Source organism: Nicotiana tabacum, chromosome 14 (assembly GCF_000715075.1).
Source record: "Nicotiana tabacum cultivar K326 chromosome 14, ASM71507v2, whole genome shotgun sequence".
Classification (NCBI taxonomy): Eukaryota; Viridiplantae; Streptophyta; class Magnoliopsida; order Solanales; family Solanaceae; genus Nicotiana; species Nicotiana tabacum.
In genome coordinates, this window is record NC_134093.1 from 104606479 (window position 1) to 104621496 (window position 15018).

At 34.1% G+C, this 15018-nt stretch overlaps 1 protein-coding gene across 1 annotated transcript; it reads left to right on the top strand.

Annotated features, from left to right (window-relative positions):
• Positions 1–5324: 5324 nt before the first annotated feature.
• Positions 5325–9616, top strand: LOC107776432 (glucose-6-phosphate/phosphate translocator 2, chloroplastic-like). The gene is made up of 5 exons (XM_016596329.1): positions 5325–6088; positions 6903–7128; positions 7252–7474; positions 8112–8325; positions 9133–9616. Exons 1-5 carry the CDS (start codon positions 5600–5602, stop codon positions 9142–9144), a joined length of 1164 nt encoding a protein of 387 aa, XP_016451815.1. The 5' UTR covers positions 5325–5599; the 3' UTR covers positions 9145–9616.
• Positions 9617–15018: the final 5402 nt, after the last annotated feature.

The following is a 15018-nucleotide window of genomic DNA, read 5'->3' on the forward strand; positions in this document are numbered from 1 at the left end:
GTTTTGAAATGAAAATTTGGGAAAAACTTTAGAAATCTCATAAAACGATTTTTTGAGATTTTGATGTCGATTCATAGTCAGATTTGAGTGAAACTAGTATAGTTGGACTCATAATTGAATCGGTTGTCGGATTTTGTGAGTTTCGTCATATTCCGAGACGTGGGCTCCACAGGTGATTTTTGGGTTCAATTTCGGATTTTGTTAGAAAATTTGTATTTTCTTATGGAATTTATTCCTATAATTTGTATTGATTGTGTTACGACCCAATTTCACCTGTAGGTCGTGATGGTGCCGGATACCGCTGTCAGACAAACCAATAATAAATACTAGATAAATTCTCATTTTAATATTTTTGAAGTCATAGTTGTTCCCCTCAATTAAATAGTAGAAGATGACATTTACCAAATACATACTAATATCTTTAAAAATTTCCAATACAGTGCAACCCATAATCATTCCAAAACCCGTTGTCACAAGTGCATGAATATTTACTAGAGAATTAAAATAAAATACATCATCTGTCTAGAATAGAAATTAGACAGGAAAATATAATAACTCTGAAAGAGACTCTGTTAGCTGCGGATCGTAATATAGAATGCAGCTCACCTATGTCCCCACAATTATTAAATTAGGTGCTCACAGTGCCCACAAGGCCGCTATACATATATGTACTTGCACAATAAAATGTGCAGCAAGTGCAGTATGAGTACGAAAATAACGTGTATCCAGTAAATATCAAACCTAATCTCGAAGAGGTAGAGACGAGATGACCGACTATAACACTCACTATGGGTCAATAATATTAAATAATCATAAAAATAGAAATATTTATATCAACGTGATTCACAGAGTTAACAATAATTTTATTGAACCAGCAGAAGTAATTAAATTCCTTCAATTTCAATAATTTCTAATCTATTAATTAGATCCTTCAATTTCGATAAAAATTCCAACTTATCAAATAGCTTTACAAGCTGCAATTCAATTTCAATAAATTTCCAATTTATCAAATAGTTTTACAAGCTGTAATAAACTGTCCAAGTATCGTGTAATTATTATTATTATTAAGCACGATTTCTGCCGAGGTCGTACGACCCGATCTAGAGCTTCGTGTATACTGCCGAAGGACGTGCGGCACGATCCATAGATGCATCTATCCTGCCGAGGTGTTCGGCCCGATCCACAAGAAAGGAGGACATTTTCTTATGTACCTCCGAAATAAGAGTATTTATTGTAAAATTTATTCGAGAGGATAACAATTTATTTCAACAATTAATTAATCTAAACAAAAAAAATTAAACATATGAAAATTTCATATTTTTCTACCTTTCATAACAATTCACAATATATACATCAAATATTTTAATTAAAAAAGAATACAATTTACATAAGTAATTCATGCTTTGAGTCCTAAACTACCCGAACTTTAGCATTAATAGTAGCTACGCACGGACTCTCATCACATCGTGCGTACGTAGCCCCCGCAATTAGTAATAATTATCCAATTTAATCCCTATGGGGTAATTTCCCCCTCACAAGCTTAGACAAGAGAGTTACCTCGTCTTGCTCCAATTTAATCTACTATAAGGCCTTTTCCACGATTATCCAACTTTGTTTGGCTCGAATCTAGCCAGAATAATTTGATACAATCACTAAAAATTATAGGAATCAATTCTATAAGAAAATACTAGATTTTAAATAAAAATCCCGAAATTAATTAAAAATTCATCTGTAGGGCCCACATCTCGAAATCCGGCGAAAGTTATAAAATCCGACAACCCATTCAATTACGAGTCCAACCATACCAGTTTCACTCAAATCCGACTCCGAATCGATACCGAAATCTCAAAAATTCATTTCTATGAGATTTCTAAATTTTTTTCTAAATCTCAATCTCAAAACACTAATTAAATGGTGAAAATAATGATATATTTATGTTTATAGACCAAATCCAAGTTAGAATCACTTACCCCCAATGTCTTTTCCTTGAAAATCTATCAAAAATCGTCTCTGCTCAAGCTCCAATTTGTTAAAAATGGCGAATGGGACGAATGCCCTCTTTTATAATTCTGCCCAAGCAGCCTCGATTCACGGCCGCGATTGGCAGCCTCGATTCACATCCTCGATTCTCGGCCTCAATCCTCAGCCTCGATCTTGTGAGCTCGATTTTGGGCCAGAATTTCCCGCAGAAAGGAAAAATTGCAGCAGTTGTTTTAAGTCCAACTTTTGATCTGTTAACCATCCGAAGCTCACCCGAGGCCCTCGGGACCTCAACCAAATATACCAACAAGTCCTAAAATATCATACGAACTTATTTGAAACCTCAAATCATATAGAACAATGCTAAAACCACGCTAAAATTTTCGGAACTGGATTCTGACTCCGGTATCAAAAAGTCAACTCCTCGGTCAAACTTCCAAACTTAAATTCTTGTTTTTAGCCATTTCAAGCCTAATTTAACTATGGACTTTCAAATAAAATTTTGAATAAGCTCCTTATGCCAAAATCACCATACGGAGTTGTTGGAATCATCAAAATTCTATTCCGGGGTCGTTTTCACATAATTAGACATCCGGTCACTATTTAAACTTAAACATTTTAATTTTTCATCAAAATTCCATATCTCGGGTTAGAGATCTTGGAATTTGATTCCGGGCATACTCCCAAGTCCCAAATCACGATACGCACCTACCGAAACTGTCAAAACATTAATCCGAGTCTGTTTGCTCATAATGTTGACCAAAGTCAAGCTTTACCTTTTAAAGCTAACTTAAGGAACCAAGTGTTACGATTTCAACCCAAACACTTCCAAATCACGAACAAACCATCCCCACAAGTCATAAATTATTTAAAGCACATACGAAAAGTTTTATTTAGGGTAACGGGGTTCTAAAAGTCAAAACGACCGATTGGGTCATTACAGATTGAATCGAATTAATTATGATTAGATTCGAACCGATCGGAATCGGAAAATCGAGGAAAATGCATACTACTTGACTTATTGGCGTGGTTTGAGATAAGTGACTTGTCTAACCTTGTGTGGGAAAAATTTCCCTTAAGATTGGTATTGGTATGAAAATATTGATGTGTTGATAGTCGTGTACATGAGGTGACGAGTTTGTACACTCACTAAATGTGGAAGATTATGTCTTTAAATTGCGTAGACCACTGTTGCATATTAATTAAATTATTTTATTCTGTTATATTCATCATCATTAATATATTCTCGTATTTTAAATTTGTCTGACATGTTCCTGCTAAGTGTTTTACCTATTTAGTTAAAACACTGCTTCTTTTGTTCTGTTCATTATTTGAAGGTTGGATTTCTTAATTTAAATATTAAAAAAATAAAGTATTTTACATTTAAAAATTTGATGTTAAATCAAGATGTTAAATTTGTGAAATATTATTATTTTTGCTGAATATTTTGTGAAGATTTTTGTATTCATTGAGATTGAGCTGTGAGCTCCGTATTGTGAAAATAATGAATATTATTCTGATGAATATTTTGCGAGACTTTGTACTCATTGTGATTGAGTTGTGAGCTCCTTATTATTGAAAATATTATTATTGTTGATTTATTTTGGCAAGTTAAAATATCTGGGCACTTGAGGTGCAAATTGTGATATATTGTGATATTGATACGCATGCGGTTGGTATAAGGTCTGGGTGTTGAAACTCATGCGGTGAGATAAGGGTGACTTGATATGCATGGCTAGTAGGGAAACTACTAGAAGTCATGCGGTGTGATAAGGGTGGCTAAAACGCGGGATGCTATTTCGGGAAAAGTATTTTCTTTAAAATTAAATGTGAAGGCTCCCGCGGTGATATAAGAAAATGAGATATTGTGAATTTACTTATGATTTGAGACTACGAGGCGGTACCTCAGGAGTGCTCTTATTGATATTTCTTTATGGTTGCATTGCTTTAGATTATTTTTGGTGTTTTCCTTAAAGTTGTAAATTTCTGTTTTTCTTCCGCGAGGTGTTAATTGCCCTTATTCCGTGTAGCTAAATTGTGACACACTACTTACTTGATTTATCCCCATTGTCATTATTGTTATTATATTGTTAAATGTTTCTCCTTGTCTTTTATTATTCCAGTAGGGCCTGACCTGACCTCGTCACTACTCTACCGAGGTTAGGCTTGACACTTACTGGGTACCGCTGTGATGTACTCATACTACGCTTCTGAACATCTTTTTGTGCAGATCCAGGTATATCTTATTAGACCAGGCATCAGAAAATTATCTGTACGAGGAGACTTCGAGGTATATCTACCAGCGTCCGCAGACTCCGGAGTCCCCTTCTATCTTATTATGTTGTCTTCCTTATTTCCTTTAGAGTCTGATGTATAAAAACTCTTAGAATAAATTCTTAGAAGCTTGTGACTTATTCCTACCGGGTTTTGGGAGTTGTGACTATTTGAATCACGATTTGATTTATTTTATATATTGAGATTTGAGTTTCAGTTTTGTATTCCGCATAATTGATAGGCTTACCTAGTCTTAGAGACTAGGTGCCATCACAATATCCTACAGAGAAAAATTGGGGTCATGACAATAATCATTCAATCTAGTGCTAATTTTCCTCGATAGTAATTAGCTAAAAATTATTCGAAAATTGTTTAAATTCAATCCTTGTAGAGAGAATAATTTAACTATACTATCTTTAACTAGCGAGCAATAATTTTATATTATTGTTTGCACTCGTAAATCATGTTTGGTTTTCCTATCGAAATGGAACGATAAAAGCTTTTTTTACCTTCAACCAAAAATTTCAGAGTTTGAACCTTCAAAATAGAATCTTCTTTTAAAGAGATCTCGACAACTCTAATAAATTTTATACTAAGCAAATTTAATCGAATCAGTAAGTTTCGAATATCATTAAACAAAAAATATCCTAGGCGTTATTGGATCTAATTAGAGGTGCTGGTCTTAACTGGCACTTCAACCTGACACGAGCTCAGGGGTAGCTTTAGAACCGACGGTTTAATTGAACCCATAACTTTCGATGCAGAGTAAAATTTTATATGCAAAATTTATTAAAATTATAAAAACAGTAGATATGAACCCATAACTTTAAAAATATAATATATTCAATACTAAAAACTTTAAAAATTGAACTCATATAATTTAAATCTCGAATTCGCATACCACGAGCTCATTCTAGAACATGCTTGAATCTTGTCAAAATCGGACTCTTGTTAAGTTTTTCGGTTTTGATATCCTAAATTTGTTTTGCACTTGGTTTAGGAAATTGGAATAAATAAAGATACCAACAAGATCCTAATAAATAAATATTCATTTGCCTATTCCAATATAGGCAATCAATGTCACAGTTGTACTTATAGGAATCAACGTCGTACCAAATCTTCTTTCCCTGTCACCTCTCAGTTATTGTCAATGTCACCTAACCTACACACCTTTCTCAATTCTACCGAAAAACTCTTTGTCCGATTCTTCTAAACCAAAAATCTAGCAATTTCTTGACATTTTCCATATACCCTTTTAATCCCTTTAAACATTAGTATCAAAATTTCTCTCATTGTTTCATCTTAAAGACTCAAATTTTTATCAGTTTAGCAAAAGAAATTTGACATGGCTTGTTCTATAAAGCAATCACCTTTATCAATCACACCTTCTGATTTTATTCCCAAAAGGGGTTTTAATTTTAATTCAAATCTTGGATTTTTACCAAAAATAAAGATTCAAAACTGTGATTTTTCAACCAAGAAACCTCTCTACATATCATGTGTTACAAAGTTTGGTTCTATATCAAGAATTGGAACAATATGCAAAGCATATGAAGCTGATAAATCACAGCCTTTGGATGTAAACATTGAGTTACCAAAATCATCAGAGGCTGCTACTCAGAGGGTTAAAATCAGTATATATTTTGCTACGTGGTGGGCTTTGAATGTTGTTTTTAATATATATAATAAGAAAGTTCTTAATGCTTATCCTTTTCCTTGGTTGACTTCTACTCTATCCCTTGCTACTGGCTCGTTGATTATGTTAGTTTCATGGGTTACAAGAATTGCTGAATTCCCAAAAACGGATCTTGAGTTCTGGAAAAATCTGTTTCCGGTAAGAATTATGATTTTTTTATGTCAGTATTTAAGGTTCTGGTTTGGTGTTTCTAGGGGTTTTGCTGGGGTGGTGAGAGATTAAGAATTTTTAGGTTTTATTCATCTGTTGCAAAAACAAAAAGGCACTCCTACTATTTTTTCAATATTTTAAGTTGTAAAAGTTATGACTTGTAGTATTGTTATATAGTAATACTACTTTTGTAGTTTATGAATATATCACCATCACACTTGGTGGGATGGGATCGATTGGATCCCTCTATACTTGACTAGAGGTCTCGGATTCAAGTGTGAAATGGAGAAACACCTCCTCTAGTGGGCCTAGAGGTAGAGCTGGATTGTATGTTGTACGTAGAAAGCCAAAAAAAAAAAATTGTGAATATGTAAAAGAAGGGTAGCCTAGTGCACGAAACATCCTCGTTCATGCAAGGTCCGGGGAAGGACAACACCCCAAGGGGTGTGATGTATACAGCCTACCTGATGCAAGTATCAGTGGCTGATTCTACGGGTCGAACCTTGACGTATAGGTTACGGGGACACAACTTTACTGTTGCTCCAAGGCTTCCTTCTCTGGACGTAGAAAGCCAACAAAAAAAAGTTTGTGAAAATGTAATTTTGTCTCAATAAGATTGAAAGATTAACTTCGAACATGGGTTACTTTAAATATCGTCATTGAATGGAGAGAATATATGATTTATTTATTTACTTTAAATATCGTCATTGAATGGAGAGAATATATGATTTATTTATTTACTTGTTTCAAATAATATATTTTTTTTAAGTTTGTGTTACTATAATTTTTGGTGGTGATGTAGGTTGCAGTTGCTCATACCATTGGACATGTAGCAGCAACTGTTAGTATGTCTAAAGTTGCAGTTTCTTTTACTCATATCATCAAGAGTGGTGAACCGGCTTTTAGCGTATTGGTTTCGAGGTTTTTTCTTGGTGAAACTTTCCCGCTTCCGGTTTATTTGTCGCTTGTGCCAATTATTGGTGGTTGCGCACTTTCAGCTGCTACTGAGCTCAATTTCAACATGACTGGTGAGATCAATTATGATTTACTTTACTTTTATCAAGCAATTACTTCGGTGATATTTGATTATCCATAGGTAAAATGGCTATATTGAGGTTAGCTTCTGATAGTTAGTTGATTTGCTATTACAGGTTTTATGGGGGCGATGATATCAAATCTTGCTTTTGTGTTCCGGAATATATTCTCAAAGAAAGGAATGAAGGGGAAGTCTGTTAGCGGGATGAACTATTATGCGTGTTTGTCCATTATGTCTCTGTTAATTCTTACACCTTTTGCAATTGCTATGGAGGGCCCCCAGATGTGGGCGGTCGGATGGCAAAATGCGCTCTCTCAGATAGGACCCAATTTTGTTTGGTAAGGACCGATAACTTCCACTTCTTATGACGTTTGCTCCCAGTATTTTTAGTTCTTAACCTATGCTATGTTGAATAGTTATATGATATTATACATCTATCTCTGAATATGTATCGTGGTTGTATCAGTTTGAAGTTGTTTTATATCTTCGTTAAAGTTTATTGAATCATGGTTTGTTTGACGATTTAAGAATGTTAATAATTGATTTAAATCATCGAGGTGTATCATATTAATCCCATTTTGTGTTAGCTTCCATAGGCATCAAGAAATGCAGGGTAAGGCTGTCATGTGACCAGGAGATCATGGGTTCGAGCCGTGGAAACTGCCTCTTGCAGAAATGCAGGGTAAGGCTACATACAATAGACCATTGTGGTCCGGCCCTTTCCCGAACCCCGCGCATAGCGGGAGTTTAGTGCACCGAGCTGCCCTTTTTTCCTTAGGCATCAACTGTATTAATGATGGCGCCTTAGTTTCTAGCTCTCTCTTGTATACTTCTGAGTCATTCAATAAATTATTTGATAGCATTTATAATGTAATTGCTGATGGAATTGTCTACCTGTGTGGTTATAACAAAAGTTTCTTCACTAATCATTTTGATGATTAGCCTAATAACCAATTTTTGTATTCGGATTATTAGGTGGGTGGCTGCGCAGAGTATATTCTATCACTTATACAACCAGGTGTCTTACATGTCCTTGGATGAGATTTCTCCGCTTACGTTTAGCATAGGAAATACAATGAAGCGGATATCTGTCATTGTTTCCTCCATCATAATCTTCCAAACACCTGTCCGACCCATCAATGCACTTGGAGCCGCCATTGCAATCCTAGGAACCTTCATTTATTCACAAGTGAGTTTCTTCTTCTTCTTCTTAACTATCGGTTTATACATTACTTGAAAATTTTGCTTCACCAATATTCTCTTTTGAACATGATGCCTAAACTTTTTTGCTGACTTCTCGTGTAACTCAGTTAAGGACTAATATTCAATAATGATCAGGTACTCTTAATTTGATGCCTTGTGAATTTAATATTCACAATTTTCATTTTTACCTCTTAGTATCATGTCATGTATGTTTTTCATCAGCTGTCTTCGGTCGTGCTTTGAATGTATGTTCTCTGTTTGTTGCTTCCTTCCAACTGTGATCAGTTTCATTTGCTCGAGTGTTTTATCCCTCGAGTAAGTCTATTTTCTGGTTGACTTTATACCATGAAATATATATCCCTTAAGTTGGAGATGTAAAGATAATTTATCGTGAATAAGCCGAAAATGACGACCTTACTTCTGTCTAGAATGTGAACTGTTGCAACGACCACAGAAGTGTTCTTATTAGTTCGGTTTACACAGTTCTTTCTTGTTATGTACCTTTCAGTAATTGATGGAAGCCAAATCAATAGACCAGTGCTGTCCATCACATCCTGAAATACTTTGTTGTACTAATCCTGTGCAACAGAGAGAACATATAATACATTTACGAGAGCGCCATCTACATATCAATTGCATTAAGAAGATTAAAACGAATACGAAGGCAGCCTCTGAATGATTTTGCAATAAATGTCTTGTCAATTACAATTTGCTGAATACATTAGTATTCTGCATTTCTGTAGCAAAGATCGAGCACCGTGTTTAACCATTTTCATTCTGTTTTCTTGAGCAGTCAAAACAATAAAGGCGATCAAGATCGACTGAGGAGAGGGAGAGTTACAAGATGTTGCAGTTTATTGCCTTTCTCGCGGTAGCTCAACCTTGTGTTAGAAGTTGGCCACTTTATGAAAATTAGATCTGTGGTTTGCATATTAGTTTTGAATTTGAAACCTCAGATCAAATTGTCACTTTCAAACTGGTCTATTTTGAAAAAGTGGACAACTTCTAATACGAGGTCAGAAAAATGACTATTTGTGGAAATGAGCCCACTAAATGCCGGCATTGGGCTCAAGGCCCATGATCTAATTATGGCCCTTTTTTGTTAGGCCTGAATTTTATTGGGATTGTTATACAAATAGCCGGTCTGATTCAATGTTTACTTTTTCTAGTCGATATACATATATTATATTTCCGTTGGCTGTTTATAGTTTAAGATATTAGGTGGGTGATTATTTGGATTAATTTTTCAATTTGGATTTGCACGATTGTTTTACTCATTTGAATGGTCTAGTCATGTTTTTTTTCCCTCGAATTGTGCACATTTGTTCATGAAATAGCCAAGAAATTGAGAGATCCAATATGACAACAAGAACAAAATCACTTATGTGGCTAAAGTATTCATTCTGTTTCAAAATATGTAGAATCTGTCAAATCTGTGATGATTGTCCTTCTTTCTTGTTACTTGAATGAAAAACAAGATCCCTAGCAAATTGATATGCAAATGCTATAGTTGTTCAAAATGGATACAATAATTAGTCGAGTGTCTGTCGGAAACGGTCTCCCTATTTGCACAAGGTAAAGGTAATGCTACGTATTCACTACTTTCTTCAGACTCCACTTGTAAGATTACACTAGGTGTGGTGTTGTTGTTATTGGACACAACAATAAGTTGTTGTTATTGGACACAACAATAAATTAGAGTTTTTGTTGATCGCACTGGTAAGTATTTACAATATGATCAGTACACTCAAGGAGATTCAAGTATTATTTTCAAATAAACATTGATTAAGAACATGGAAAAAAGAGTAATATGCCATAATTAGTTTAAAACATATTTCAGAAAGTTTACGACTTAACAGAAAATATACATGAAAATTTTTCCTAAACGTATTTTTCTTATAACTGATTTGGCCAGTGTTAGGAACAAGAGTTTGAGAATAATCCACTGCTATACCGTTAAAATTCTCTTCACATGAACACTACTTGTCAAGGGGCTAAGGGCACAAAGTGGCAGGAGTAGAATTTTTATCACGGGAATACCAAAAAAAAAAGTAAACGGTAAAGAAGCTAATGGAATTCATCATCTAATATATATATATAAATTTAGGCAGATTACGTAGTTTGTCCTCTGACCTTGAGGTCAAATACCTATCATACACTCCTTCAATACGGGCAACCTTTTACACATTCAACCTTTCAAAAGTGTGTCTAAGACACACCTGCGCGGTACTTGACCACTTTGTTTCCAACAAGTGTATGTCACACATCATTAATATCGTGACACGTGTCATTAACTTTAAAAAAAAAATTACGTTTAAAAGTCTCCATCTTCTTTAAAAAGGAACGGAAAAGGTTTAAATATGCCCTTATACTATACGAAATTGAGCATATTTGTTCTTCGTTAATACTTTAGCTCAAATATGCTCTTTCCGTCACATAGTTGGTCCATATATGCCTTTAGAGTTACACAGTTGGCCTATATATGCCTTTTCGAAACGGAATCCACCCAAACTAATTAGCTCTTTCGTTAATTGTATTAAAGTGTATTACAAACACTATTTTCTTTTTATTAGTACTTTTTTTTCTTTACCTTTCTCTTTTCTTTCTTCTTTTTTCTTTTTTTTCTTTCTTTTTCTTTCTCCCTTATCCGATTTCCTCTATTAATGATATCTTCTCCATTTTCATTACCAATTTCACTTGACAAAACTTATAAATTCCAATTACTAAGAAAATTCTCCTACAAGAATATTTTTATAGATCATATGTTTGTCAATTTTTTAATTTTTACTGAACATATATTTAGTTCTAAAAAAATTTAACAAAGTAAGATTGAAATAATATTTATGTAACAAAAAATCTGAAAATCCAACAAAACCGAACAATCCAAACCGATATAATTGATTTGGTTTGATTTTGATAAAAATCGAACCAACCCATTCCATGTACACCCCTAATCTACATAGTTAATAAAAAAATAAAAAATGTCCAGCTGAAAAAAGACTAACAACTCAAATTTATAACACTACAACTTGAACTCTAGGCTTTTAATCATTAAATTATATTTCTGGAAATAATTTAAATATTTTGATCTTTTGAGTATTATTAAAGGTTGAGATGTTTTTATTATTTTAAAGTTTAAACCATAATTTTTGGAACAATTTAATTTCGTTTATTTAGAGGGCCAATGAAATTGGAACTTGATTACTTTATGGGAGGATTTTCTTAATAATTAGAATTAATGAGTTTTGTCAAGTGAAATTGGTGACGAAAATGGAAAAGATATCAGTAATGGAGGAAACAGATAAGGGAGAAAAAAAATGAACAAAAAAGAGAAGAAAAAAAATAGAAAGAAAAGAGAAAGGTAAAGAAAAAAAGTATTAATAAAAAGGAAATAGTGTTTGTAATATACTTTAATACAATTAAAGAAAGACCTAATTAGTTTGGGTGAATTCCGTTTCGAAAAGGGCATATATGGGCCAACTGTGTAACTCTAAGGGCATATACGGACTAACTATGTGACGGTAAAGCCATATTTGAGCTAAAGTATTAACGGAAAGGCAAATGTGCTCAATTTCATATAGTACACATGCATATTTGGACCTTTGCCCAAAAAGGAAAAAAGAAATAGAAAAGCTCCCTCATCTTCTTAATCTACCCAAGACACCATTTTAGCCAAAATGGCTCTAAACGGTAAAAATTCTAAAGTTTCTTCTTCCTTAAATAATTTAAAAGACGAAAACCAACGATCCAACAATCCAAATAATTTAATATTTGGTGCGAATTAAAAACTAGATTTTGTTGACTTGATGGGCAATATTTATTTGTAGATGCTTTCTTTCTCTAAACTTTTCCAACCAGTTTTCTCTAAAAAAAAATTGTTATAATTTGGAGTTAAAAATTTCATTTTGAACCACCTGCTCATTATTTGAAGTCTCTTCATTTAACTCCTAAATCCCTTACATTCGAAGGTCTGATTTAGAGCTTTTCTACATTGACAGTGCTTGAAAATTTGAATATTAGGGATTGTAATAAAGAATTTGAAATGGGTTTAATTGATTTGGTGCAAAATAGTGGCCTTTTACCTTTGTAGTTTATGGGTTTTATCTTTGAACGAGGGAAATGAAAAACAATTATGGTGTGCACGGATTGAGGTAGGTGATGTTGGTGGCGACAATGGAAGATGGTGGTGGAGCAGCGATGAAGGAATAGTGAAGATGGATGCTAAAAAATGTTTTTTAAAAATAAATTTAAGATTGATTAAAAAATTTGATGAAAAAAGAAGATAAATAAAAAATAAGAAAATAAAAACAACTGGACACATGGCGTCAATTTATAGCTCCATACACAAAAAGTTACTGCTCACTCGCTTTTATTGGATGTAAATCACGCGATATCAGGTGAGCAAAAGATGTGTGTTTTAAACACACTTTTAAAAGATTGCGTGTGTAAAAGGTTGCCCGTATTGAAAGAGTATGTCATAGGGATTTGATCTCAAGGTCGGAGGTAAACTATGTATTCTGCCTAAAAATTAACCTTATTTTTATCAACCCGTTCCCCCCGACGCCCCCTATAGCTCCCGCAGATGGGCACAAACCTTGTCACCAATGTCACAAACAATCTCGACGAAGTCCAGCTAAGATTAATCATGATTTATGAGAAAAGTGATAACACCTCCACAAAAGGGAAAGGTAGTAGGAGATCTCTTTCTTTTCTTCCTTTTGTTTTCGTTGAGAAATGATAGAATTCGTGCCGAAAAATTCCATATTGGACAAAACGTCAACCTAAAAGAGCCTGTCTGAGAATAGGAGTGGAGAAACAATAAGTCTAAAGCAATAACTGGGGCCTGAAATAGACTGGCTTTGTGGATTATTGTCTTAGAAATTATTGAAGCGAAGAAAGAGCGGTTAAGTCCAAATTTCGACCTTGATGTGACCCAAATTTCATGAAAAGGGTGAAAGATTGAAAGATTGCTACTAATGCTATCTAGTGGAATCGAATCAAGAGTAGTATTTTAGTATGAAATACTTTTTCTAAAACTAAGATGTTTGGCCAAGTTTTTGGAAGGAAAAAAACCTATTGGCAAGAATATACCAAAAATGCTACTGTATAGCCGCTTTCAAAATAATAACCGAAAAATATATTTATGGCTAACGGTGTATTTGTATATATATTTACGACTACTATATATTTTTACGGCTAACAGTAAATAGTTTCGACCGCAGACTAAAAGTGATCTTTGCCGAGAATATGTAGGTAGTGTTAGGATTTCAATTCATGTCACTTCGTATGACTCCACCTTGTGATTTTCCACAACCTATAGTTATAATAGCCATGAATTGTATATATAAGGAGATTCAAATGGACACTAATATCACACATTGGATTTGAACCGGTGATCAAACAAAATTTTTAAATCCCCTTTGTCACTATATTAGCAGTTTTACTTATATAAAAGAGATTCAACAATTTATATATAATGAGAAAGTTCGTTTTCCTCCATTTGCATAGTATAATTTTTTGATGAACGAGATTCAATTAATTATCTTGTTGTGTATGATGCTTTTACATGGCTTTTCGATGTTGTTCTGTCTTGTTTCTTGTTATTATTGTGGTATCTCTGTTTGCCTGAGCCGAGGGTCTATTGGAAATAATTTCTCTACCTCCACAAAGGTAGAGATAAGCTCTGCTTACACACTACCCTCCACATACCCCACTATGTGAGATTATACTGGGTATGTTATTGTTGTTGTTGTTGTTGTTGTTGTTTGAGATTCAATTAATCCCCTTATTCTTGCTCTAGCTCCGCCCTGATGGTTATTGCTTTGTTTCTGTCCAACCACTTTATTTTGCTACCTTCTTAAAAATGAATGGAAGATATAATAGAGGAAGCAATTAGTCATACAAAATGGAATACTATAATTCATGGAAATCATCGTTAGATTCGCATCAAGTACTAAATTGACTAATATTGGAAGCTTATTTAATATTTACTACAATAGATTCGATTAATTCCTTATTCACTGCTCACATAAAAATTATGCTCTGATCTTGTTTATCCTAAAAACGGATAACAATTAAATTTGTAAGTATTTTAAAGATACGTGGATTAATTCAATACAAATGATAAATTGTGTTAGATTAAACAGATAAAAGAAGTGATAAATTATCAAACCAATCAAGATAGGTGATCCCGGACTTAGTAACAGCCTTAATGAGATCCCGGACTCACAATAACGAAGCACTGATGAACAAGAATAAGAACTTTGAATAACAGAGAAAATAAGAGTATATTACCTTGATATGTGTGTTACAATATTCTTAATAAATAATCAGACCCTCTTTATATAGTAGGGGAGTTTTATCCTAAGTACAATTTCATAAAAAGGTAAAAATCTTTCATTTAACTAATCACTGATTTTCTGCAGATATGTGCCGAGATCCACACTGTGATATCCGGTCGGTCGTGGATATCACGGTCTTTTATTGGTCGTGCTTGATTGTCTGGTAATGCTCTCTGAGGCTTTTGGGGTTCGAATCGGACCTGGGGTTCATGGCCCCGATACTTCCGAGGGCGGGTGTTCTGCTCGGACCCCCGACCAAGGGGCTTCTTGCCTCGATTTCTGTCCCTTGCCTTTACGTTTCTTGCTCTGTTCATTTCATCGGAACCGAAGCATCCCAC

Coding starts and splice junctions, on each gene's coding strand:
- LOC107776432 (XM_016596329.1), top strand. CDS start 5,600: ATGGCTTGTTCTATAAAGCAATCACCTTTATCAATCACACCTTCTGAT. Junction 6,089..6,902: donor TCTGGAAAAATCTGTTTCCG/GTAAGAATTATG, acceptor GTGGTGATGTAG/GTTGCAGTTGCTCATACCAT. Junction 7,475..8,111: donor ATAGGACCCAATTTTGTTTG/GTAAGGACCGAT, acceptor TCGGATTATTAG/GTGGGTGGCTGCGCAGAGTA.